This window comes from Rhodnius prolixus, unplaced genomic scaffold, assembly GCF_049639745.1.
Source record: "Rhodnius prolixus isolate KJV_2025 unplaced genomic scaffold, Rpr scaffold_9, whole genome shotgun sequence".
NCBI classification, from domain to species: Eukaryota; Metazoa; Arthropoda; class Insecta; order Hemiptera; family Reduviidae; genus Rhodnius; species Rhodnius prolixus.
Genome location: NW_027411604.1, coordinates 27,979,311 through 28,007,101, shown reverse-complemented (window position 1 = coordinate 28,007,101; position 27,791 = coordinate 27,979,311). Strand labels below are relative to the sequence as shown.

Here is a 27,791-nt window from a genome sequence, read left to right as displayed (position 1 = left end):
ACTCATTGCTTATCCAAGTTATCCACACCAATGCATAAAATCTAATGAAGAAAAGGAGAAAGGTATTTTTGGTAAAATTAATGGCAGTAAACATAAGTACTAGTAATTTATTAACGTTGAAAAGTAAATCAAAAAGTACTCTACTTTTAAATGTAAAAGGTATAATTCTGTTAGTATAAAGCGCAATGATAAGTTTTAATCAAAAATATCAATAAACATGGAATCAGATAATTCAAAGAAATATTTACAAAAGAACATCTCTAACGTTACAAAAATATATTTACAAGAACAAATAAAAATAAATTGTACACTACCAATTTATACTTTCTAAAATAAGTTAAAAAAAAAATAATCACAGAGATTATAGACTAATTTGATAGCATACTTAAAGAGACTTTTTTTTTTTTTAATACATTATTTGCTTAGAAGGTGACGAAAAAAGTTAAACAGCTATATCAAATTCAATTAAACTGGCGATCTGGAAGAGCAATTGGTGCAATTAATGTCCAAATATATAGAGCTAAACAGGCCCAACTTGATAACATTTTCACCCACATTGAAGCCGCATTAGAGTTGATAGTGTCTAATGAGGAGTTGGGTCTGTAAAAATATAAATTGAATAAATATTAATATACATTCATATTATTATCTCCTTTAAAAATAATACTCGTCATCATCATTAAAATTAACTTTAAAAAATTCACTTGAATTTCACTCTCTTGCTGGTGTAATTCAAATAAAAGTTACAGCCTACATAACAGCATTTACTATTCAAGCTTAAGTGGAAAAACACCTAGAGTTACTTTTAATAAGTCTTTAAAAAACATAACGACAGCCATCTGAGATATAAATTTTAAAAACATAAATTTTGAATTTCCCAAATACAGTCGCTCGGAGAATCTTTGAATAAATCTGATTACGACCTTTAAATAGAGTTATAGAAACACGATCGCTCAAATTAGCACTGGAACCAATTTTTGCTTACCGGAGAGCTCACATTTATGAAGATCTTATTCAAATATGCACAACTAGCTAATGCAATTAGCCTACAGTATTCGCAACCAATCACTAAATTTAGTAATCAAGGTTCAATGGTTTATCAAGGATCATTAATACTTACTTGTACCAATTGGTAAGAGTCATCATAACGTATAATGTAGCAAAGCCAAACATAACATGGAAAAATGACCAAGAGTATGCAACGCCATCAGATTCATTATCCCACACTTTGTCATGTTGTTCAGGAGCATTTCCACTAGTTTCACCACTCTCTGAAATTTAAATTTTTCAGTAATTTTTAATAAGAGTTACGAAATTCAAATAAAATTATTACTGATTGTAGGTTCACATCCTAAACTTCTATTCAAATACTTTCTACAATAATTATGTACGAGAACCTTGAATTTAAATTTATAATAACTTAATTGCAGCAATAAAAGCGAACTTGGAATGTTTCAAGTTTAGTGGTTCCAAAAACGCCCCCTAGATTGGCTAATTTTAAGTATGTTATTAGGGAAAAGATAAGCTCAGTATGTGAAAACACATCCTACGCTTAGATCATGGTTGCGGGACCAGCTGCCTGCCTTAAGATTTTCTTTTCCTCAGAAAATATTACAGCTTTTTGTAGTCACTGTAACTCTGTGTCGGAAGCCAGCAGTAAACTGGGAACAGATCCAGATCAAATTAGCTCAAAATTTGACGCGTATATTAAATTAAAAAAAAAAAAAAAGAAAGTCAAATGCTTTGAACCATTTTAACAAAATACGATGGAACTCAGAATATTTCCCCCAGCAAAAGAGAGACATACAATTGCGACTCCAAATGATTTTAACTGGTTAATACATCAAAAAAGAATTTTGAAACAACCCAATCGCAGAGATTTGGACGTTTTCTACCTCTTTCAACATGTCACAATTACGAATTAATTTCAGCATCCTAGTTCATTGTATTTGGATGTGTTGTTACCAAAGTTGGCTCTGGCACTTGAGGTACTGTACTGTTCACAAGATGTACGTATGCTGATTCCCGGAGCCATCTCAATCCATTAAGCTCATTTTCCTACTCTAGGTTAAGCTTACAGTACTACTACGGTGTCTAACAGATGGATTCTAATCGCATGGTTCTTGGTGTCATGTTCATGCTATTAATTGTGTACCCAAGCAGATTTCACGTCGTTCTCATTACCGTCATCGAGCAACAAATTGTTTCCAAAGAGAATCCCACCTCTTGTGTAAGACAAAGAGAAAATCCAAGGCAGCGCGCGCAGTCTAGAACCTGATCTTCGGCTTGAAATTCCACTACACTATACGAGGTGTGTTCAAAAAGTAACGGGAATTTTTAAATTTCGCGGGTTTGGAGAGTCTGATTGTAAATTTTTTTTTTTTATTATGTTGGTACACATGCCCCTGAAGTACGATAAAATTTTCAGTAATATTCATTGTTTACTTCTTAAGTGGCAGCCGTTAAGGTTAGACGTGTTTTTCGAGCTTGGCGATTTTTGTTTGTTAAAAAAAATGGATCAAAGAATTTGTATTAAATTTTGCGTAAAAAATGAAATAAAGTGTGAAATGTTAATAAAGGCATATGGTGAGTCTGCTATGAGTAAAACAAGGATTTACGAGTGGTATAAGCGTTTCCAAGATGGCCGCGAAAACGTTGAAGATGACGAACGACCTGGACGTCCAAGCACATCAACAACCGATGAAAACGTGAAAAAAGTGAAAGAAATGGTTATGAACGATCGCCGAATCACAATCAGAGAAGTTGCTGATGATGTTGCCATATCAATTGGCTCATGCCATGAAATTTTTTCGGATGTTTTGGGTATGAAACGTGTGGCAGCAAAATTTGTTCCAAAATTGTTGAATTTCGAACAAAAACAGCGGAGAATGGAAGTTGCTCAAGAGTCACTCAATGAAGTCGACAACGATGCGGATCTACTGAAACGTGTTATAACAGGTGACGAAACATGGGTTTACGGATATGATGTCGAAACTAAGGCTCAATCTTCCCAGTGGAGGCATTCTGGATCGCCAAGACCGAAAAAGGCTCGACAAGTGCGGTCGAATGTGAAGGTTATGCTCACTGTGTTCTTCGATTTTAATGGCATAGTGCATCATGAATTCTTGCCACAAGGTCAAACAATCAATAAGGAGTACTACCTACAAGTTCAACGCCGTTTGCGTGAAGCAATCCGAAAAAAACGCCCGGATTTGTGGCAAAACAATTCATGGATTTTGCACCACGATAATGCACCTGCTCACACTTCATTGCTTGTTCGTGAATTTTTGGCCAAAAACAAAACTTTAACGATGCCCCAGCCTCCATATTCGCCAGACATGGCTCCATGTGACTTTTTTCTATTTCCAAACATAAAGAGAAAATTAAAAGGCCGTCGTTTTACAAGCATAGATGACATTAAAAGCGAATCGCTGAAAGAGCTGAAAGCTATCACAAAGATCGAGTTTCAGAAGTGTTTCGAGGATTGGAAAAAGCGCTGGCACAAGTGTATTGTATGCGAAGGGGACTACTTTGAAGGCGACAATATTAATGTAGATGAATAAATAAATATTTTTTTCAAAAAACGAAAATTCCCGTTACTTTTTGAACACACCTCGTATACTCGTAGATTTACTACCTATCTATTTGGACATTTGTTCAGGGTATTCCCCTAGAATTAACAACACGAGTTTTCTCAAATTTTTTGGACAAAACGCCCAAAAAAACGCTAGCTTATAAATGCAATCATCAGCAATAATTCTTGTAATAAAAATAACAATAAAAAATGCCAATTTTTTCTTCTTTTTTTCGACCTTGAAATCTCTGAACATGTACAAAAGTGAGAACTGCTAAAGAAGACACAAATTACTCTTTTTCATACCATTCAGTTTCGCATTTTTCAAATGAACACTCCGAGAATTTATGTCTACCAATACTGTTTTCTTGCCAAATGGTTTAAGTTCTCCTGCTTCACTTCTCACTATATGGTGAAACATGGTATCCGTTAATATAGCTATGGTTCACTATTATTTTAAGCTATTTTTTAAAATCATTCCGGCTTTAATATTTAGATAAATAAACTAATATATATCAAAATATAATAATCTACCTAACTGCCCTCCTATGATTTTCACTTTTATGAAAAAAATTGGTTTGAAAACAAAGAATATCTTAAGAATCTTAAACAATATTATTTTTTTCATTTCATGAAATTATTAAAGGGAACTGGATATAAAATTGATGATCACATAAAATCAGAAATATAAAGTATTCTGGACCGTAAAATAACATGTAGAATTTGGCAGTTTCTTTGTTTATTTATTTATTTTGTTTTTTCTTCCAAAATAATAAAAATAAATAAAATAACATTACTCTAGTAAACAAACCAAATTTGAGCTTCTAATTAACTTGGGAGGAAAAAAAGCTTTCTTTTTTTTAAGCATTAATATGTGGAAAAAAAAACTTTTTTTTGGAGGTATATTCCAAGTTTTCTAACTCTCTTAGAAAGCATTTGAAACAAACACCCAAAGGCATCGATTTTAAGGTCGAAGTCTTTCACTTCCGTTTTACTATTTTTGCTATTCATTATGTAAAAATAATAATGTTATTTAAAATAAGAAACAAATATTTGAACGACAAAGCACATTTCTCTGAACGTCATGCACTACAGATTATTTAAAATTAAGAAAAATCCTACCTTCATCATTAACCAGATTGGTGGTAGAAGACCGAGCTAAAGGAACAACAAAATCAATTAGAGAATGATGTGGGTAAATCAATAAAAAGTAAGAATATGAAGCCATTTATGGCTTATTTGTTATGTCTAAAAATGGTATTATTTAAGCTTACACATTACATCAACTTGTTTAATTTTCTAAATTATAGCATTTAAAAAGGTTCATTGCAGTGAACGGTAGGGCAGATAGGTATATATTTTACAAAATCTAGAATTAGTTTCCTCTAGTAATATTTTTGTCACTACATGACTGTAATTAAGCTATCAACAAGCGAAAATATGTGCGCATAGCTCAGAATTCGCCAAGGAGGCGATTAAACAATAAGTTAGAGGTTTAAACAATCTCTCACGGTTACTACTAAACTTACATGATCTTAGTTTTACAGCCAACAAGATGAACAAATGTAATGAACATTTAAACATGCGTAAAACCATGTGTAAAAATTAACTCAGAGAAAACGACTGATTCGTAGGAATAAGCGTACTTGTAAGAATGCTTTAATTCTTTAGAATTAATATATAAATGGAATATAATTTTGTGGGTTATTGATTGTAGAGATTAAATTTCTTTAGAATTAGTTCATTTTTTGTTTCATTTATGGTTTTCATTTAAAGAAAAATTATTAAATTTTGTCTTCTGGAATAAGGGCGCAAATTATTAATATATTTTCTTGCTGAAAGACCGTCCTTCCAAAAATTAGATAGCAGATGCCTGGAGGAACTTGCTACAAGGAGCCGTGCTCCTTGCGGATTTGTTATATCCAACGAACGCATCAGTAGATCACCAATTTTGAGGAATCAGTTTACTATTATTAAGAATAAAAATTAATCAAAAATATGTTTTTTAACTGATTATGCCTAAATCTATGAACTAAGTTTTGATTTAGGAAATGATGGTATGCCATTGAAATATTTCAATAATTATTATTAAATTCTAAAAGTTATTGAATAAAAAACTTGACAAATCTTGTAATGGATAAGTTTTTTAAAATTTAAAGGTATTGTCATAATTACATGACTTATGAATTTATAAACAAATCATTGCTACTTACCACCAGTATCCTTAACCAGCACATGTTCAGACATTGTAATTTTGGAAGATTTTGAAGCAGTTCTAAGTGATGAATATAGAACACAGCCCATCCATATCACCAGACCGATTATGCTTTCTGAATCAAAAGTTACTCCAGACTTACCAGTAAGTAGGAACCCAGGATTACATTTATTTTCTGAAATAAATAGAAATTAATTTTTAAACAAACAATAGGCTTTTTTATTTTTTTTTCGAGAACATTAAATAAGCACCTGGATTATTAGATAACGCTGACCACGTTAAATAAATAGCATAAAGGGTTACAATGGAAGATTGAAGTAGACCAGACCTTGGTTGCATTTCCTGAAAATATTAAATCAGTTTATTTACGATATTACTTGAGAACATTCGTAAGTACTATATTTTATTTAACGTCACGCTTTTTCGTGCACTTTTTTACGATCAACCCTAAACAACTCTCCTGCCGGACAGTTTTAATTTATTTATGTATTAAAATGGAATCATTTGAATTCACTTTTTGCATGTACTTTTTTTTAAAAACAGTTGAATGCACTAACCTGAACAGATGGTAGAATAGATATAAAGCTGGCAATGACGCAAACAATAAGATTGATAGAGATGAAAACCTTATTTAATGCACAATCATCCGGCTGAAAAGAGTAAAATAGTAATTTTAATATACACTTAGATTATTATAATAAACATTATCTCAAGCTAATGTGTTCTTACTTGAGTAAAATACAAATATAGGAGAATAATGCCTGTAAGTGCTAATGCATAATTGATCAGCATGGTAAATAAAAGAGCTGCATACCTAAAAATAAAATGGAAATTACGGTATTAATAATTAGCTAAATATTTATTTACAAAATTCAATTATAATTGCCTTTTTATGCAATGTATTTACTGATGATAACCATTTACTTTTTTTTCTTTTTTCTTTTTACAACTGATATTACTCAGTTACATTTTTGGGGATTGATTGCAGTTGTATTTAAAATATGTACGTTCCTCTGTAAAGTTATTTACTAATATTTTGTAAGCTCACTATATTTTTCTTCCTTTCACTTCTTCACTCTAAAAAACGATTTTTAAAGAGGTCGTTCCTTATAGATGCGAAAAGGTTAATTGAAACAAATCTAAAGAAAACTTGAAAGTCACGTTCTTTAAACTTATTTCAACTGTATTCTCCGAATCCCGAACATCATCTTACTTATGCTCTCGTGGGCAACCCAATTAAGTTTAAAAAGTTCTCAGAAACTTAAGAATCCACCAGTCACTTCTTGATAAGAGATTCGTTAGAAGCCTCAAAACCTACGAGATTTCTTTTAAAAGCAAAAGTGCCGAAACAATAATATTTTATCATTTAGCCACTCTTAAATTCTTTAAAGGTTCTCATTAGTTATTTTGAAAAAGTGAAATAATTTTTCGTTAAAGTAAGTTTGTTAATACTTTCCTTTGACTTAATACTCTAATCCACATTTAAGTAACTTAAAGCTGATACTTGAATTTTAGCTTAATAAGAGTTCCGGTTAAGAAAAAGTTTCTTCAGAAGTAAGTAACTGGAGTGAATGATAAGAGATGCTTACGACTAAAGAGTTTGTCTGCATAAACAGGCATTTTGTCATTTGTTAAGAACGCCTTAAGATCCAGAATTCTGTTATGCTAAAGCAATAGGAAGTGACTCTACTACAGTTAAAATTTTAAATGCAAAAATTTTAAAATAGGTAATATAAACAGATGATGAAATTGTCTTACCAGCCTCTTGATTCTGTTTCTTCATAATTTGTTACCCAAGATTCTGCCCAAGAATGAGCAAAGTCGACGATTAGAATAAGCTGTACCAATATAAAAGCAAATCCACCGAACATTCCAAAATACATCCAAGTCGGTCCAAACCAGCCTTCAGGAATGAAAAATGCACCTATTAAGCCTCCAATAACAAGTAAATATTTCAGTCCCCAAAATCTGTAAAGTACAGAGTATTAAAAATGGATTTTTAAAGGTTATTTAAACACAAAAATGTTAATACATAAATCGAAAATTTACCCATTCTGTATTCCAGCTCTATGATCTTTAGAAGATTTCACCCCAATCATAATAAGGGCCATTAAAAAAAAGAATAGAGACAGGGCAAAACATAGACGATAGACGGCCATATAACCAACTGCTGCCTGACAGTTGACTGAAGGAATTATCAAGTTTGTAGCTGTGTCATTTTTACAAAAGGGGACCTGAAATAATTAAAACCCATTTTCAACACGGAAAATTAAAATTGGTCAAAAATTCAAAATATAAAGACAAATATTTGCTCAACAAATAAATGTAGGGCAGACAAAGGTATGGTTTATCATCAGGTGAAAATAACTATAAGCGAAATTCCCACGCGAAAATTCCGAATTTGAATCCAGCTGCTGGCCCTTAGATTTTCTCTTCCTAGAAAATTTTTACAGCCCACTGTCTGGTGATAGACAGTGTTGTCTTTAACGAGAGAATACTGCCTCCGGACTGAATATGCACCTAAAAAAAAAACTACGGGCGCCAATTACCTTAAAATGTTGACGCTCCATTATTTTATTTATTTAATTTTTTGACTGGTTACAGTTCTTTGTTGATTGTAGTTTGAGTTAAATAAGTTCAGCTAATTAAAAATTTAGGGTTCCCTGACGTTTGTGTAAACAGTGCACACATGATACAAAACTATTTAAACAAAATATTAATTAATCTGTTCTTGACGTTACCTTCTGCAATGCTGTCTGAAGTCCAGGTGCTAAGAAAATACATCCAGTTATTGTTCCGACGAGAAGCATAATAGCGTACATAATTCTGGTCGATGTTGAATTTCGACATGATGGACAAGCAGCGCAGCAAAGACTGCAAGCCGCGCTTCCACAGCAGCAAGCAAGCTGTAGAATGAAATTGGATTAAATTATTAAACAATAATCAGTCAGTAAATATTATTCAGCCGCTTCCGATTCACGTTTCCAGTTGAACAAAATAGGGTCGAATTCGCCCGTGTCCCATCAGTCACGCGGCGAATTGGTACAAGAACTGTTCAATTATTCACACAAATAATCAGGTTAGCAAGAAACGTAGCAAAGTTTCTTCAAAAATCTATCTTTATTAATTTGAAGAATGGAGATATTTTATATTTTGTGCACGCATTTAGTTATAATGTTACTTTTTATATTTTAATGTGGGAGTGTGTGTATGCAAATTTTTCGGTATTATTAATTTAAAATCTGTTTAGTTTTCATTTTTGTACGATTTTATTAATATACTATTATCTCTTTTTTAAAAAATGGACAGTCACAATTTTATTTTGCATTTGCTACTGCAATGCTAGCAAAGCAAAAAAATCTATCTCCAATACGTGTGTACTTTGTAATGTAACCCTCGGAGAGATATGTAGTTCTCCTTTGGTTGTAAACCAATAGATAAGCTTTGGATTTGATAAGCCTGGCATAGAAATGTTCTAGTTCTTAGGAAACTCAATGTATCAATGGCTTGTTTTTATTATCGTAGCTGTTGGTATAGCGACCAAATCTTTGTTGCTTGCTTTAAATCAGTAGTCTTCAATCCAGGTCCCATCTGAATGTATTATAGCCGAAATGCCCTTTTAAAAAAATACATGAAGAACTGGCATCCGATAAAAATGGTTTTTCTTTGTCAGACCCTTTAAATCTTTCCACTGGATAAGGAATCTTGGAAGAAAAAGTGATAATTTCAGGCTGCAGACCAGGGATGGCCAACCGAAATGATCTTGGGGGCCACTTTGGAAATTCATTACAAGCCTAAGTGCCGCTTATAAAATTTTATGTATAACTATTAGACTGGACCCACAACAAAAACTTTTTGCAGTGAAAATTCAAAACAGAATTAAATATTATTCATACATATAAAGAACCAAAAGGATAGTAGAAACAGCAATTAGAAATATGCAGGAAATATAAAGTTCCCAAATTTTATCTTCTTCATAAATACAGCTAGAAAGCTGCAATCGTGCACGATTGTAGAGGTAAACGAGCACTATAATTGTCGACATTTTCGCACAGATTACACCATTAGGGCAGGAGGTACAGCAATTAGAAATATGAAGGAAATATAACGCTCCCAAACTTTATCACCTTATATTTCCTCACAAATTCAGTTATAAGACTGAAAATGAAATATGCAGGAAATATAAAGTTCCCAAATTTTATCTTCTTCATAAATACAGCTAGAAAGCTGCAATCGTGCACCATTGTAGAGGTAAACGAGCACTATAATTGTCGATATTTTCGCACAGATTACACCATTAGGGCAGGAGGTACAGCAATTAGAAATATGAAGGAAATATAACGCTCCCAAACTTGATCACCTTATATTTCCTTCATAAATTCAGTTATAAGACTGAAAATATGTTAAATTACTACATTTTTCATAAACGGCTAAAAATGGCTGCAAATACAAGGTTAACACATTCCATTGATATTTAAAACATCCTTAAGGCTAACATTAAGTTAAGTCAGGTACTTTTTTCATTTATCAAGTTTTAAAAATATTTGAACGCAATAAACATACCTGTGCAGCTGAGAATAAACCCAAAACGGCACCCATTCTGGAAGTTACTTCCTCAACGATTTGTTCGAATCAGTTATTCACTGTGTTAATTAAAACATCTAGTTAAAGCAATATTAAGTTCTAAAACGAATCCACACTTAAAAAACAAAATTATCTTCCTAAAAATAATGAAAATACTTACCTAAATAAGAAAAACAAACACGGAACAGCGTACGCAACTTGTAATCAGCTGTAGCTTCAGTGAGTCAATACGATTTCCCCTTCCCTAGTTTATTAGTTTATGCTAATACGCAGCTAGGGGGAAACCGAGGAGGAGATTTATTTATATTTTAAAATAAATTCTAAGAGCGGTATTGATCTCACTAATACGAATGTCATATAGATTTCTATTTAAAAATGGAAATTAGAATTTTTTGAAAAAGTAATCCTCCTCAGTATTTGAGATCAAAAAGCCCCATTTTCGTTAATTTGAAATTTGTTAACTTTAAAACATGTGTAATATTTTTCTATTTTTTATGAAATGCTAACATTAAGAGTTTATAGAAGAAACTACTTGTGGTAGTATATTTCTTTCCACTCTTCCCTTGGTCTTCCTTAAAGCTTTCCTTGTACTCATAGCTCCCTATCGAATTTTTTGCTCTCGTAAACTTAATGAAGTTCTCTTCCCGCAAGTTCACCGGCCCTAATTTATGCTGTAGATCACATTGTAAAATTTTACCAAAATTTATTAAGACCATTGCTGTGGTAAATCGTTCCTTTGTTTTATATGCTTACTTAACTCTATCACTTACCTTCAATTTCTATTTTTTTTTTAAAGAAAGATGGGTTCCTTGTTAAAGGAGGCTAATTGCACAACATTGCTTCTAACTATAAATTTTTCGAGCTAAGTGGCGGTCTTATGGAACACATCCAAGTATTAACAGCACCATGATTTTTTGATCAAATAGTGTAAATGCGAGCATCAATAAAGAAAGATTAAAATTCATAAATAAGCTTCACTTATGAGTTTCATTAAACTCGACTTCATATGAGTTCCATAAATGCACTCATTTGAAGGAAAAAATTACTTTAAAAACCTTTTAAATTTATTTAACTGTACAAATTTATTATTTATTTTTAAAATGTTTTACAAACAACAGTCTTATTTATAATTAATTTGAAACTTTACAATAAGATGAAAATCCAAACTGATTTTAAAACTAACAATTTCATGATATATAAAGGGATAATTGTTTGTATAAAATGAAAAGTTTTGAATTTTATTGTTTACAGTATCTATAAAATTAAAATTTATCTACAAGTTGTAGTATATGTTGCTGTTCAAGTTCTTTCCATTCAGCATCTCCATCATCGCCAAGATTGCCAGCATATTCTATAATCGACACCAATGACGTTATTTCATTAAATTATGCAAACTAAGAAAATTTGCATCTTTGTGTAAATAAAGTCAATAATTACATAAAATCGATGTATCGCACTCTTTATCACAGGTGAAATTACCGTCACACAGCACAAGGATTTCTTTAAACTATTTTATATATTTTCGGGGGGAAAAAATAGTCCATTCAAATAGTAAATGTGTTGAGGAGGATTAAGCTTTTCATTATTTTTATTCACCTACAGACTCATTTTACTAAAGCATGGATGTACGCAAAATATATTAGCTCAAGGTTTTAGCTTTGACATAATGTTTCTTAACAGAAACATCTTATTGCTCAGCCTTGATTTTTCTTTCGTATTTAATGCACAAGTAGAATATTAAATTTTACGTTTAGTGATTTCGCAAGTTTTTTGAGGTAGTAAAATTTAAAAAGCTGAAAGGAAAGAGATGATTGATGAACAATTCGCTTTACGCTGATTTTCCTCAAAAGTGAGGTTTACTTTTTTAGAAATCAAACGAGAAGGAAAATGTATTTGTCAAAAATATAAACCTTCATCAAAACCTTTTGCTGAACACGCTTAAAAAATCAACATAGTGATCGTTTGGAACTAAAAAGTGTAGTGAAAAATGGATTTATAGGTGTATCTTGATTGCAGTGAACTGCAGTTTAAGTTGTCTTTAAAAACATTGTCAGTTAGGGAAAAATAGTGATAAGTAATATATTTAGAAACTAATTTATCGTTTAAAGCAAAATCGTTCTTCTCTACTTTAATAGGGATTAGCTGGAACGAAAGTATGCAACTGAAATGACGACCATATATTGGAATTGACAAAAATTCAAGAACTTGACAAAATTAAGCAGTTATCTTACTCTACAAACAGCTCCGACCGGCTTTATCGTGGATCGATGAATGGTTCATTTCCTGTTGGACTAGCAATTTAACCAAAATCCGAGTAAATTTCAAATAAGCATTAGGTAAGTACCGGTAAGGAATCCAATAGCAAGCCGAAAAGTATTTAATTAATTCATGAGCAGAACAAAATAGGTTATTTTTTAATATTAGCGTTAACCATATACCTCTCATAATGTGCCTGATTGTTTTCAATGAAGCACCTCTTTGGTTAAGTATAAGTGTGACTCTTTGTTTAACGCTTGGAGGACTACCAGCACAGATTTCTAGCATTATATAATCAACCAGCTGAAGTGTAAACAAACCACCATCTAGACGTTTTAGATAAATTTCGTCTTCATCCATTTCCTTCTCTTCCTAAAATTAAATTTATAACTTGACTTTAAGAATTTTAAAGCTTCATAAAGTGTATAATTATTACGCAAAACCTGATTAAAAGATAAATAAGAGTATACGTTTGAAGTGTAACTTGTATGAATAAACATAAAAATAATTTTATAATAATAATATACTAAAGGGTAATAAATGTGATAAAATTATATAAACAAATGATGAATTTGTGTTGTCGGAGGAAAATAGTGTTTCGGGACCTTACCCACCTACATTCAGCAAGTATTGTGTAACTAAAATCAGTATTACAGCCTGTAATTTACAGGACGTTAAATCCTTCGATGAAACAGTTTTAATACTGGATAATGATCATGTTAACACGAAATCGGTCAGAAAAATTATACATTTGCATGCTATAAAATCTACGATGCCCTACATGAATTTAAAACAATATACTTACATTTTTTCTTTCTAATTCTGCATCTATTGAATCAACTTTTTCCATGTATTTGAAATGTAATTCCAAAAGTCTATCTACTTTTTCATGATCATTTTCGCTAAATTTACTTAACAGTCGAGATCTTTGCGTTCCTCTACAGTTTCGAAGCATTGAAGCAATTATAGAAATGACATGTTCTGTAAATTTAAAAGATTAAAGTCATTAAAAAGAATTCAAAATTTGAGAACCAAAAGTTTACAATAATTAGATGTGTATTCTTAATGTAATTTTTTTTTTTTACAAACCTTCATGTTCTTCGGCAGTAAGCATTTTTTTCCTGTTTTTCTTAGGAGTTTTCATAAATAATGGGAATATGGTTCTCAAACCAAGAATATCTACAAATTTATTACAGTTATCCTTACCATCTGGACCTATTAATGCGTAATTAACCACTTTTAAAGAACCGTTCCGACTTAATTTTTTTTCTCTGAAATGAAAAAGCAAAATATTGAAAGAAACGATATTATATTTCCACCAGATAAAAAAAATACAATAAAATAATATAAATTAATTAATGATACACAGTGGACACACTGGTTTTGAGGTAATGAGAATTATGAAAGCTGATAATGGCACACAAAATAATTTATTTTAAGTTATAAAAAAGTAAATCTTAAATATATAACAATATAATACCTAAGCATCAGATTCATCAGCTGTAAACCTTCTCCTTTAAGAAACAATTCCTTGTTAGTAGATATCATTAAACTACAACACAGCGCATCAAACAAATTTTCCATAATTTCACACTCTTCAGCAGTTGCTGGATCATGTCTTTTATATTGCTATAACAACGGATCAAACGATGTAAGAACTATAAAACTATTCATTAATTATGATTCTACTGAAAATTTGTATTATTTCTAGGAAAATAAACCATTTACAATTATTTCACATGCTAGCAAACTATTAAAACAATATTTTTTGGTCATTCACCTATAATGCTTGACGGTTTTTATTTTTAATTTTATTTATTTTCGCATTGATTGCAAAATAAATTACGTCCCATTTTGGGGAGGAGACATCGTTGACAACTTAAGTTATGAGCACCAAAAACTAATTTTATAAATCAATAAATGGAGCATTTGGCATTGACTAATGAATGGTGATGTTGACTTGGATCTTCGAAGGAACCTATTATTTATTAAGCACCAAATAATTTTGCTGTTTTGAAGCTCTAAATGTAGGACAGTTGTCTACTAATGTTTCTTATAACAGAGATGTTATATATTTAAAAATTCTTCGAACGAAGAAATTTTTTTCGAAGTTTTTGCAAATAACATAAAATAGTTAGCACATTTTTTAAGGTAGTTGGAGAGTTGTTGAGTTTTCTGTAAAGATACTCTACATTCAATTCACTACAATGGAACACGAATTGTAACCCGATCCGAGAGGTGACTAGCTTCTGTAACTCTAAGCTCAAATGGGCTATTTAGAAAACATGATTCAAACCATTCAATACCCAGGAAATAGATAATTAAAGAAAGTAAAAAAAGAGTGAAATTTAAATCACAAATTATTTTGAAATGATTGTTCTTTAAAATATAAAAATACTAAAAACTCAAGTAATTCAACTAACGATGACCAGCTAAAGTCAAATCTTCTTTTGGAATATGAAAAGGATTTAATTGTAAAAGTAAAAATACACACTGTTATCTTTAATTAAAAACAAACTGAGGTAATACAGTTCATACGGTTATAATGTACACAACTTCTCACTCCTAAAAAAGCTCCTGATAAAGGACACCAAGGTACATCAGAAACATCACGAAATTAAAAGAATGTCGTCTAAAAAGGCGTTCTCTGGCCATTGCATATCTAAATAATTATAAATATTTAAAATGAAGTTTCGACTAAAAATTTGATACTTACAGCTAATTGCTGCAGAAGAATATCAATTCCTCCAAGTTCTCCTAGCAATGTTTTATTTTCGACATTATTTTGTAATAATATAGATAAAATTTCAGTCGCATAAAGTTTGTTTTGTTCTGCTGGTAGTTTAGATTTCAATCTTTTTAATAGCCATTGTAATAATCCTTGTTTTCCAATTTCGCTAACTAAATGTGGTTTTAGTTCAACGAGGTTTTCAATTATTGCTATAAAAATATACAATTTTTTAAAAATATATATTTGGATTAAAGGAGCGAATTTTTAAAATGGTTTTATTCAAGCAGAAGTTTATTAAATTACGAATTATAATTAGATTTGGATCTCACCTAAAGTATTGTGAACTCCATCAGCTTCCTCTTTGACATTCTCATCCATTCTTTGCAAATTATGTAGCAATAAAGAAATTACTTGTTGATTAAGTAAGGCCTCAACTAAAGCTTCTGCACCTTCTGTACTTTCGTTTAATATGTCAACATCTGTTAATTCCTAAGTTAAAATATTCCTTAATTATATAAAACCACTTAATTCACAAATATATTGATTTATTTAATTTTTACAGATAAATAATACCTGCAAAAGATCAACAACAGCTACAGATATATCTGTATTTTCATGGGATAATAATTCCAATAATGACGGAATAGCATTCAATTGAACCATTAATGGATATAAATCAGGTACGGTAGCAATTGCGTGTAATTCTTGAACTGCCTCATGCAATTCCAATTCTGATTCCATAAACCTACACAAAAAAAAGCTATAAAATAATAATTTGGTAACAAAAAAAAACTTATACTTCTTTCAGTCTTTAGATTAAACATACTTATCGGGAGATTCTGGAAATTTTATTCTCATTTCTTGATTCCTTAAAGCTCGTTTTTCAAAAAGAAGCAGCATACGTTTTAAGGTCGTTTCATCTAATATATCATTCTGGGTAAAATAATAGCATTGTTAATAACGAAAGTAAATAAGTTATCATAAAAGTACCCATAAACGAACGTTGGTATTGAGAACAATATCTGTTTATGCAAGGCTTCACCTCCAACTGCTGGGTCAGGAATATAAAAGGTAAAGTATCTGGTGTAAGTTCGCCAAATGGAACCTGACAATAAGATTTTTGAGAAAATCAATCAAGCGAAAGAACTATTTTACTTATTCGATTTTTTATTTGCCTTTTTTAAATAATTTTCAAGTTCTTCCGGGAAAGAAGACTTTCCTCTGATGCAATTTTCGTACATAACACCCATAATTCAATGAGAGATAACTCTGTGGTTTACATTACACATTTGAAGATAATCGCTTGACCGAGTGTGGCACTCACTTTAGATATTGGCGATTTCTGAAAGTGGTTACCGTTATTGTCTTTCAAATTAGTATCCACACTCTATACATGCAAGTTTATTACTCTTATTTAAAACATTAATAAAAAAAAATTTAAGCGAGGTTCTTAGAAGGATGTGAAACTAAGCTCTCCTCTAAAATGCCGTTCAGTATATTGTATGGTTCTATGGCGAGAATACATATTTCGAGATCAAAGTCTAACCAGACTGGTTAAACCAGTTGGTTGTAAGAATATCAATCCGCCCAGAATGTAATATTAATATCACCTGAAAAGACTTTAATATTACTCCTGATCACTAAAATAAATGGATTCTGTGGATAGCAGCGAGAATCATACATATCTAAGGAATTGCGATTTTAACGATCACCTTTTAGATTTTACAGTCATTTTTCCTACAGTCGCCATCAGTTTTGAACTTCGAAATATTTCTCTCACATTGGTTTGTAACTTTTTACAAATAAAAAATGGGAAAGTTTATTTAATGACGCCTAAAGGAAAAGAGTTTATGTCCAAGTTCAAATCAAACTTTTTGGCTACGGGAGTGATGACAAAGAACAATGAGAAGAACAATATTAACCTCTTCCATTAGTTAACAGCCGTAATATTAAATTAAATTTCGTTTTGGTAAAATCCAAAAATATTTAATAATATATAACCTCTACTGAACAATATGCTTAAAAGAAATGCTTAAAAAATGAGATTAACTCGGGCCCGAAAGGTAGTCCAACATGATACTACCAGGTGTTGTATTTCTACGCATTAACCCATTTACCCGTATAGACCTTGTAATAATGTAACAACGACAAACATTATTATTATCATTAATTATTTGTCTGGTGAGGGGGACCAAGCTCTTCACTATCCAATAATCTCATAATGTAAAATTACAACTATCGGTCATATCAGATTCGGGCCACTTTAAATCAATTTTTAAGTCTTTCTGAGACTATAGGTTCTTACCAATTAAAACTTAAGTAATTATTTAGACTACAAAATAAGAAAGTTATTTACTTCTTTCGGTTCACTGCTTTCCACAAGTTTTTGTATCATATCCTGCTCTTCTTCCTTTTTAACTCTAGCTTCCTCTTCTTGTTTTTCTTTTTTCTCTCGTTCAAGTCTTTCTAATTCAGACGCTTTCATTTTGTGAATTTTTTTCATCTTCTTATGTTTATCGTAATCCTCTTCCTCTTCATCCAAATCTCCTGGTTGATACCTCTTAGGTGTACTAAGGGGCTGTAAAATTGCAAGCATAAATATATGCCTATTTTAAACAATTATTGAATTTTTACGTTTACATGATTTCTTCTTACCTTAAATGAAAGTAACTCTCCCACATCCATAACTGATTACTTGCTCAACAAAAAAACTTTTAAAAGTACTATTAACAAAAGAATAGTAAGAATAATTGCTTTAGGAAATATTAAATTTAATTTGAATGTCAAAAAACAGAATTGAACTTATACTCAAATAAACATAACCTTACTCACAAGTAACCCTTGTGTTTTATTTTAACCCTTGTGTTAAAAGCATAGTTAAAGTAGTTCACCTTCCAGTATTTGAACTGATTAATCATCGCTGATTATGGATGAAAGTGTAAAATCTTTGCGGGATTCAACGAACTGAGAACGACGATGGACAAAATCAACGGTACATTTGGCATTCATGTAATCACAAATGTTAATGCTTAATGATATTTCAAAATCAGCGTGTTTTATTATTTTAAAAACTAATAAATTGTTATATCATTAACAAACTCCTCAAAATAAAAGAGTTTACATCCAGCAGCCCGCCGATAATATTAATAGAATATGCTTATCAAGTTTATTGTGAAGTATAAAGAAGTCAAGAAAATCTTAATTTATGCAGTTTATGTGACAATTTAATTTATTATATGATTTGTTTACCTTTATACAGATAATGAATAGCCTTGCAGAATAATAAATAAAAACCTTCGATTTAAAAAAAAAAAATCCGTTTCTCTGCATACCTACTTTTTATAAAAACTTAGTATTTATATTCTATTTTAAAAAAGTAAATATATAAATTATTAAAATGCAAGATTAAAAAAAACTAAAAATCGTTTAAAATAATAAAATTGAAAAAAATTAAAAATTAGTTCATTTTTACGTCACATGCAACTCTTTTATGTACTTTTTTATGGTTCTATGTAACTACTACACTTCTTTCTTTTAATGTTTGCACAACTTATTTTTTATATTTGGAGCACCAAATATCCAAATTCTAGTGAGTCACCAACGTAGTTAAATATGAGTGTAAGGCGATCCGGTATTTATTTTACAAGAAACACGTGCAACTTTTAAGTAAAATTTCATACAGTAGTTTGTAAAATAAACATATGTACGTATGTATATATTTCATGTAATAACAACATAATACTTATTTTATTAATTAATTTCTATCAAAATTTGTTTGTTTATGTTCATCGGATAGATGTTTTAGGTCTTTTTTCACTTATACTTCTATTAATAAAATACATAGTTCCGCAGGCAGCACTCCAGTATCAGCGGTATTAAATCTGAAAATCAAATTATTTAGTGTTATAAAACTAAAGTGTTTACTGAGTTGTTTTTGAATTATCAAATCAAATCTCAGAAGATTAGTTGACGCTAATTTTTTTTTCCTTACCATTTCTAAATCTTTAATTTTTCTTATAATTACATAAATTTGATAAAATAAGAAAGTATTAATTCTGAACTATCGTTTACGAATTTATTTTTAATACCTTCACTTTCATTTCTACTTTAGATTATTTTTAAATACATTAGAATGGAAATCATTCATTGCTGATATCACGGTTCTTACACAACATATTAGCTCCAGATCGAACAACTTATCCTCCAGATCTTTCATTATCTAGTTCGAGTCAGCTTATAGGTAATTATAACTCTTATTTTTTTTTTCTAATTAATTCTGAGGAAGCTTTAAGACTTATCAGTAACTTCTACATAAAAAGTCTCCAGGTTGGAGGAAGAAGTCAAATTATAGATCTGCCGGCTTAGCCCTATAAGAAGCAACTATTATCGTTTTGGTCTCAGCTGTTATTGCGATTGTTAATTTCCATTTCTATTTTACATGAGAAGAATGTCTGAGAATACTTCAAACTAAAAATACAAAATTAAAAAGGCATGGAAGTAAATCAGGCTGTTAAGAATTAAACAATAATTTATGTTCCTTCCGTTCTAATTTGAACGAATTCCTTATTTTATTCATTGAAGTAAGAGAAGGCCTTTTACTTTACATAACCTAGTGGAAAAAAGTGGAATTTTGTCCAGTGATTTTTAAAAAAAAAAAAAAAAACAATAAAAGATAGATTATTGTATAAAAACATATGTAGCAGCTGTGAGGCATTAGCATTTAGCAAAGAACATAAAACACTATTACAAGACAAAAAGAAAAACTATGGCTTAGCTTAGACTTAGTTTATAAAACCAAGATACCAAGTACTAACCATGAAACAACTCAATATATACACTTAAAACATGCCTTTGATCTGAAGATTTAAAATGAGTAATAAAGATAGTCAAAGAAAATATGTTCCCATACGGAAAGAGGAAAATAATTGTAGATTTTGGTTCTTGTCTCCTTTACTGCCAGTAGCAAGCCAGCCAAATTGTAAAACAAATTGTGGTTTTCCCAAAATACATCCGTCTGATACAGAATGTCGTTATCGACCTTTACTCAGTTTGGGTCTTTATCTTCTCCAGGTAAGTAATGTCAATAATAATTTATAGGCAATTTCTTTTCAATCATTTTTTCTAATATTTAGATTTTAATAGGGTTGGCCAGCAAGCCTACACCACGGTGTTACGGGGCTTGGGATGGGCTACATTTATTCCAGTAATAATACACAAAATTTCTTCTAGTACAATTTTTTTTTTCTTGGGAGCGTGCCAATTAATATTCAGAGTGCACTTCAATAAAACAAAATTTTCCTTTGCCAAATCATGTTTGAAATACAGGGTTTGAAAATTATTTGGTAATTTTACTACCAGATTTCCATTTTCACAATCACAAAACTTATCAAAACCAGGCCATTAAGAAGTGAAATTAAGGAGAAAATTTTATCAATTGCAAATTAAAGATATAATTTTAGGAAGTAAAAAATAATTTTATAACATTAATGTTTCATAATTTTACACAGTTGCAAACAATTAAGTTTTTTATGTAATGTCGATCTAGTTTTATAGCAATCGACTTGCCACTTAGCAATAAGTAGCAAAATGGTTCCTAGGTAACCTATCGCTGCTAGATAATGAACGTAATTTATTAACAATATTTACATAATTCAAAAGTTTAGAATAGATCAAATGTATTCTTCTGTGGTAAATATTTTTGAATAAGTACGCCTTTTAATTCAGATTTTTAATTTACAATTTTCCCCTTTTCTGTGTCAAATTGTAATGACCTTCCGCATACTAATTATTAATTTTAATAATATAAATTAGAAAGTTTTCCAATTCATCAAATTGTCTATAAATTATTGTTTTATATGGTGTGCTAGGCTTTATGCTCCTTAATTTTTTGTCTTAGATACTGAGAAGAATTTTCCTTCCCGCTTCAGGATGCGGTTTTGCTGTTGTACATGCCAAGGAAAAGAATGAAAAAGAAGATAAGTGTGATCCAGAGCGAAAGTTGGTTCGTGCCTGCGATCTTCCTGTATACGCTGAAGAAAAAAAATGCCTAGATTGGTAAGTTGTGTAATTTAATTTAATTTTATAAAGAATCTAATTATTTTTTTGAACAAGAATTTCGTAATTTAATATTTTAGCACTCCTCCAAAAAAAAACGAACCAGATACTCTATTTACAGAAACTGTAAAATGTGCAAGGAAAGAAATGTGGTATGTAATGGATCAAGCGAGAATAGTCAAACAACAGATTGAAGATGGTTTAGAAGATTTGAAATCTAGCTCAGAGGGTTAGTGTTATTTATTATGTAAATCTTGCATGGCAATGACAAAAATAACAAAATGTGCTTGCAATTTTAGAATATTTGAAATATCTGAGGGAAGAGAGCAATGTAGCTCCTAGAATCGGTGCGATTGCTGTTGGAGGCCTGTCAGGTTATATATTGGCCCTGAGAAGAGGAATTTTTAGAAAATTGATTTATACATCCATAGGAGCGGGCGGCATGGCGGCTTTATGTTATCCAAGGGAAGCTAAAGAATATTCTCATGAGGCTTTACAACTCTTAAAAAGATATATTATTATTGGCTATCATTTTATAAATGGAGGTGAGTCATTAATTATTTTATCTTTTAGGAGTGCGTTAATCATAATTTTTTATAACGGAACCAGAGGACATTAAAAACACATTTTACATCTGGGGCAGATTCATACAAAATTTGACTAATTTAATCATTTTGCGCTAAGACCGTATTTTGTGAAGTATAATAATTATTTTGATTTACCAAAAAGAGGGTGATCTAGAAAATTGCAGCTATATTTTGAGCTTAAAATGAGCTGCTACAAAAAAGAACATTGGTTTTAGAATTTTTTTATTATCTGATTTTACAATAAATATATATGCATAATGTATCAAAAAAGTTAATCCTGACGTAGTGCTTCCTAATTTTGCACTGCAGATGACATTATGTGGGTATTAGCAATCTTTTTCGACATGTCTGTTTTTGTAGTGAGTATCACATTTCAATGAGAGAATTTTAACCTTTGCCTATCAACTTTTTTGTTGGCTGTTAAAATTTCCAAGTATCTCACATAATAATACTACAAGACTCCCCCTTCCCAACATCCTTACAATGCTCCTTGGGAAGATCTGTGCAACTATTTTGTTTAACGCACCCAAGGGAAACCTTGAAACTTTTCTCAGACTGACGCTTTAGGCGCCCTATTTTTTTTTTTTTTTAATTCACTGAAACTATAAGCATTCAATTTAATTTCTAAACTTTCGGTCTTGTATGTCCTTTGAAATTCAAACTCGCTAAATCATTTTAAAACATCCTACGAAAGTAAAGAAGTGCTATTTTGACCAGTTAAGTATATACAAAAAATTTATTAAAAACAAAAAATTTGGTGTGAACACATACGATTTTTTTACACTTCCACAAGATTCAGACTCAACGTTTTCTTAACACTCCGAACTTTTGATACAAATTTAATTCTTTCTAAGGGTTCTAAGGCTAATAATCAGGTGTTTTCTAAAAATTTCGGTTCTGAAAATATTTTTTACTTTTTTTTAAAAATTAATCTAATTGAAACAATATAAATGTATCAGTAACTCGTGACTTGACGGGTTATCAACTTCCACCATTACCCAATGGACATCTAGTTATCAGCGATAGTGCCCATCCTGGATCGGAAGCAGTACCATCTAGCGCTCATATTTTACCTCCCACAGCTACCCCAACTCATATACCACTACCACATGAAGACCCTCATGAGGTAATTTCTTTTAGGTCTGGTGTTGCATGCTTTTTCCATGCTTGTTTATTTTTTTTTTATACTTTGGTGTTTATTTTTCTTTCCAAATTGTGCTTTGTTTTCTTAAAGATCATTTATTTTGCATAACAGATGTTTTATCTTGTAGAAAAAAGTTTAGTGGAAAAAATTATTCATCGAATTGCCTAAAAGCAATGATTTTCACACAGAAAAGTGAAGGTTTTTTCTTTAAAAAAAAATAAGTACGCTATTACTTAAGTTTTTTTTTAGATTGAAAGTATAGCCGATTGTGATCGTTTTAAGAAATTGCAGGGCCTTGACTTTTTCTCAAATATCTTCTTGCAAACAACATCAATCAGTTGGTCGCGAGCTAACAAAGACGTCCTATCTTAGGATTTCTACACAACTTTCACTTCTTAGAAGTACACTTTTTTTTTTAGAAGCAGATTGATTTTAAGGAGTTGTTAGCAACTACATTCGTCTGGCAGGCTTTTAAGAGAATAATTCATGTGGCATTAACTGCATTTATATATTTTTCTTAGTAAGGGATGGTGGCTAACGGTACCTTTTAGATCCTGTCAGTTCTTAAACAAGTGCACGAGTACTGGTTAGATATTTGTGGTATTGCATGTGTTAGTGTAGTTATTATGTAGCTTTGGGGTAGCTATGAGGAGATCTCTGGTTGGATTTCCAGTATATCTGTCTTCTTTTTATTTTGTTAAAAAACGTTCATTTTTTTTATGCACCCAATTAAAAAAAAAGTAGTTAGTTTTAAGGTGTTCCAGTCGAGTAAAATTCTTAAAATTATCTTTTATTTTCATTTTAGATATGCTTATTTTTGCTCTTTCATCTAAATTAATGATTTCTTCTCTAACATGCACAGAAGTTATGATGTGAACTTACTTTTGGGACATGACTTTAGTTGGTTTCCACTAGTTTTTAGTTGTTCTGAAAATTAAGATTTAAGTAGAAATTTTATGGAAATTCAGATAAGTCCATTCAGTTATGTGAAAGGTTCTTGTTTAGCTTTACTACATAGACGATCTTAGGTGTTGGCGCGTATCCGAATTGACTTTTAGGAATCTAAAAGCAGACTAAATGTTATGTAAGTCTTGCAAGGACCACTGGAACGTTCGATTTCATTTTTTAGGGCCCTGTTGGATGTGAGATGTAGTCAAAAAAAGAAGACCCATTCATCTTAAGACACGACTGGGATCCATATTAATTTCTAATTTATTGTTTTTATTGATTTATATAGTCACAAAAATTATGATTACATCCGTAGTGTGAGCCCTTTCCAATGTTGAATTTCTTCTTTTCAAAAGTCTAATTATTGATAAAATTTTGAAAGTTTGCCGGAATCTGCTACAAAGAAGGGTTGAATTGATCTGAAAAAACTGACTATATTTTGAATAAAAAGCATAAAAGGTACAAAAGTACCCATCTTTTTCGTTGGTTTCTGACTCTTCATAATTCTTCATACTCTACTTCAGAAAAATTGGAAGTTTATGAAAATTTAGAGTAAAGATTGTAATAGGAATCTAAAAGTACACACCTAGGGGGCCTTAATCTTCATGCAATGGCTCTGGGCTTTGAGATATATCTGCTTCTTTAAGACGTGGGGCTGTTTACTAATTTTATTATGACTTATTATTTGAAAATTAATAATCAGTCATTACTCTTAAGGAGCTGAAGAACAACGTGGACGGGTTTACAAAGAAGATTTAAGACCTAGCGGGGTAAAAATGTAGTGGAAAATATTTGAAAAAATAAAATAACTTTAATTTTGCAACTTTGATTACGCGGCTCTGACGGGTGCAACCTGGTTTCAGATGAAGTTGATTATGATAAATTGTTAAATGAAAATGTACAAAAACAAGAAAATGCCAAAGGAAATGATAAAGAAATTGAAGTTTTATGTGCAGAAAAAAATGAAAATGAAGCTAATTGTAGATGTCTGAGACATAGTTCCAATACCAATTCAATGTATTCTGGTATAAACATTACAAAAACATTATTTACATATTAATTTTTGGCTACGTTGTTGATTTCATTATATCGTGAATATTAAAAAAAAAATAAAAAAGACCAAAATTCAATACGATTATTTTATTGAAGTCTGCTGGGATATTCCCTTTTTATTTTATGAAATTCTCTCTTGAAATTTCTTGGCGAAAAATAGTTTTTTTTATGTCATTTTTTGATGGGGCAGGTCTATTTTTTGGAATTTTTCTCCTTTAATACCAGGACGACTTTTCCCTTTCTCCTGTAATTTGAAATATATCGAGCAATCTATCTTCTCAACTTTAATTGATTTCATCTAGGTAGTTTTTGATTTAGGATCTATATTATTAATAAAATTTACTCTTTGAGATTGGAACTCCATTTTATTTTGGCATGTTTCATAATCCTTTCGACGTATTTTCAGGATTTACAAAAACTTTAGCCGCGTCTTTGGGGGCGGTAACTAACTTATTGTCATGCAACTTGGGTTCAAGAAAAAATTCTGAAATCCTCCGTTTTAAGTTTCACGCTCTCAGTAGTTGACAAAAAGTTAGCTATCACGAGGGATTTTTTTTTTATTTTCCAAGCTCTTCTTAGCTAAACTAAGGATCTCTTATGATGAAGGAATTTTAGACAAAATAGTGGGCCAACTAGGCGTTAACTTCCCACATTTGTTTTGTATCTACACCGCTTCATGTTTGCCTAAAGCTCCAATTTCTTACAAACTTTCTTTGCTGAAACATCTACTTTTTACATCTAGCAAGATTACAGAAAAAACTTGACACGTCTTTTCACGGCCTTCTTTTTTTGCCAGGTATTTCACTATTGTGCACATTTTCAGATTGGTCAGCCTTAACAATTTGTTCAAAGATTTGTTACTGCTTCTGATGAAATTAGCTTGTTCTTAGGCTTTGCCAAGAAATCACGAAATAATGTTAAATATTTATTTAACTTTATTCATTTATTATTTTCCAATTCTTTTTTTCTGTCTCAGCCATTTTAAACTGATGGCCTATCTGTCTTTAAATTATCACTTAATTGCAGTTCAGAATGAACTTTAATTTAATATCTATGTACAATGTACATTGTACATATTGCATGCAGGTTGATTAAACATTTAATTATATGTATATTACATTCTAAAGCTTCTAACAATGATTCAGGGCATACCAAAAATTTGTGCTTTTTATTTTTCTTTTTTTCCTAATTTACGTGCTTTATTACCAATTTACGAACTACCTTCACCAACGTTTCTTGTAGGCACCTTTCAGTTTGTGCTTGTATTAGCTTACCTAAAGATCTACGCTGTTAAAATACTCAATTTTAACCTAGGAATCGGGAATCGGGGCAGCTTAAAAAAAAAAGACCTCAACTTTAAAGTCAAACTAGGTTTCGTTCAGGAAATTTATATTGGTTAAAAATGGCTGAAAAGTAAGTTTCTTCCAATCAAATATAAACCGCCTCCGGAGAACACTCCTGGAAACTGTCGAACCATTCCACATCATATTTCATCCAACCGCATGTCAAATAGAAATCCATTCAACAAAACCTGTGTAAGCAGACGGATTTTGTACCGGATTATTACTTGCTATCAAAACTTAATTTATTTCTACATTAGAACACAATGCTCAATGGGCACTTCGCAAGAATGCACACATCATCTCAAATGTTCTCAGTAATGAGAGTTGATTTTTTGGTACTGTCCTACAACTAGTTCGCAACCCAGTCTCTGAATACTTAACCACTTTTTCAGCTTAATAAGGACGAAATGAAAACGGGTTGATAGAAGTTTTTAATAAATTTTTTAAACCTAAGTGAAAAATTCACACTTGTTATGCCCTAGTAGTTACTTCTTTTCTTATATAAATATCATTTTATTGCCTTTTCCATTTATAAAGTGTGGTTGAAACGAGTTTAAAGTCGGTAAGTGGTTATTAGGAGTATTGGGACATGTCTCATGGTTATGCTTAATAGATACTAGAGCGAAGGGCTAGATTTGATATAATTTACTTTAAAATTAATTTCTGTATGTTTTTTAATCAGTAAAATGCATTTATTTTTAATTAAAGTGTATTATTGGTTAAAATTGAATGTTGGCTTTATATGAATTTATCTTGGATTTTCTTCAGTTTATTTACTATATTTAATTGAATTTTACAGTTTTTGAACATATCCTCATGTTCAAAATGATACTTACAAAATGGCTTCTTTGCTCGTTCAATTGTAATTAAATTAACACTTGAGTATGTAATGCTTTCTAAATTCAATAATTACAGGTTTAGACTGTAAATGGCAATAAGGCCAGTTTTTTTTTTAGCTGTTTTCTCTTCTTGTGGGTTTATCCATGGCAGACTTAACGCGAAATTTCATGCTGTTTTCTATGTTTTTTGCGACATTTTTAAATTTTTTTAATTATGACAAATTGTACAAAGATTTTTTTTTTTTTTTTTTGTTAGTTCCATTGCCATGGAAGGTAAAAGTTGGTTTAACAGAGTAATTGATCCAAGCCAGTAACATTTGTTTTATTTTTTTATTTTCACAGATCACGAGGAATCATCACCATCATCAGAGCAGTGAACACGAATAATTGCAGTAGGCAGAAGGAATATTAACAAAATTAGCAAATAAATTATTCAAAAAAGTAAAATTATTTTTTTGAGTGG

General features: G+C 30.8%; 3 protein-coding genes across 11 annotated transcripts; 1 reads left to right on the top strand and 2 right to left on the bottom strand.

The window, feature by feature from the left end:
• Nucleotides 1-93: 93 nt before the first annotated feature.
• Serinc (serine incorporator TMS1) lies at nucleotides 94-10,691 on the bottom strand. 4 transcript variants are annotated; one of them, XM_074129072.1, is made up of 12 exons: nucleotides 10,534-10,690; nucleotides 10,353-10,432; nucleotides 8,531-8,695; nucleotides 7,839-8,023; nucleotides 7,548-7,757; nucleotides 6,519-6,603; nucleotides 6,347-6,439; nucleotides 6,041-6,131; nucleotides 5,788-5,964; nucleotides 4,697-4,732; nucleotides 1,121-1,271; nucleotides 94-600 (listed from the first exon to the last, which is right to left on the bottom strand). In XM_074129072.1, exons 2-12 carry the CDS (start codon nucleotides 10,386-10,388, stop codon nucleotides 462-464), a joined length of 1,368 nt encoding a protein of 455 aa, XP_073985173.1. In that variant the 5' UTR covers nucleotides 10,389-10,432; nucleotides 10,534-10,690; the 3' UTR covers nucleotides 94-461. The 4 variants fall into 4 exon arrangements, with proteins under 4 accessions (XP_073985173.1, XP_073985174.1, XP_073985176.1 ...); XM_074129073.1 differs by having other exon boundaries at nucleotides 10,353-10,450; nucleotides 10,534-10,673; XM_074129075.1 differs by lacking the exon at nucleotides 4,697-4,732.
• Nucleotides 10,692-11,436: 745 nt separating this feature from the next.
• Nucleotides 11,437-18,664, bottom strand: LOC141454630 (beta-catenin-like protein 1). Of its 2 annotated transcripts, XM_074129070.1 has the most exons (11): nucleotides 18,016-18,664; nucleotides 17,717-17,938; nucleotides 16,187-16,293; nucleotides 15,934-16,105; nucleotides 15,690-15,849; nucleotides 15,346-15,569; nucleotides 14,110-14,258; nucleotides 13,719-13,900; nucleotides 13,435-13,610; nucleotides 12,812-13,001; nucleotides 11,437-11,724 (listed from the first exon to the last, which is right to left on the bottom strand). In XM_074129070.1, exons 1-11 carry the CDS (start codon nucleotides 18,043-18,045, stop codon nucleotides 11,636-11,638), a joined length of 1,701 nt encoding a protein of 566 aa, XP_073985171.1. In that variant the 5' UTR covers nucleotides 18,046-18,664; the 3' UTR covers nucleotides 11,437-11,635. The 2 variants fall into 2 exon arrangements, with proteins under 2 accessions (XP_073985171.1, XP_073985172.1); XM_074129071.1 differs by lacking the exons at nucleotides 17,717-17,938; nucleotides 18,016-18,664 and adding an exon at nucleotides 17,073-17,383.
• Nucleotides 18,665-20,053: 1,389 nt separating this feature from the next.
• Nucleotides 20,054-27,775, top strand: Mic26-27 (MICOS complex subunit 26/27). 5 transcript variants are annotated; one of them, XM_074129078.1, is made up of 6 exons: nucleotides 20,054-20,430; nucleotides 21,257-21,414; nucleotides 21,495-21,643; nucleotides 21,714-21,959; nucleotides 24,957-25,118; nucleotides 27,671-27,775. In XM_074129078.1, the coding sequence occupies exons 1-6, from the start codon at nucleotides 20,230-20,232 to the stop codon at nucleotides 27,703-27,705; spliced, it is 951 nt and encodes a 316-aa protein (XP_073985179.1). In that variant the 5' UTR covers nucleotides 20,054-20,229; the 3' UTR covers nucleotides 27,706-27,775. The 5 variants fall into 5 exon arrangements, with proteins under 5 accessions (XP_073985179.1, XP_073985178.1, XP_073985180.1 ...); XM_074129077.1 differs by lacking the exon at nucleotides 24,957-25,118 and adding an exon at nucleotides 22,961-23,127 and having other exon boundaries at nucleotides 20,058-20,430; XM_074129081.1 differs by lacking the exons at nucleotides 20,054-20,430; nucleotides 24,957-25,118 and adding exons at nucleotides 20,890-21,048; nucleotides 22,961-23,127.
• Nucleotides 27,776-27,791: the final 16 nt, after the last annotated feature.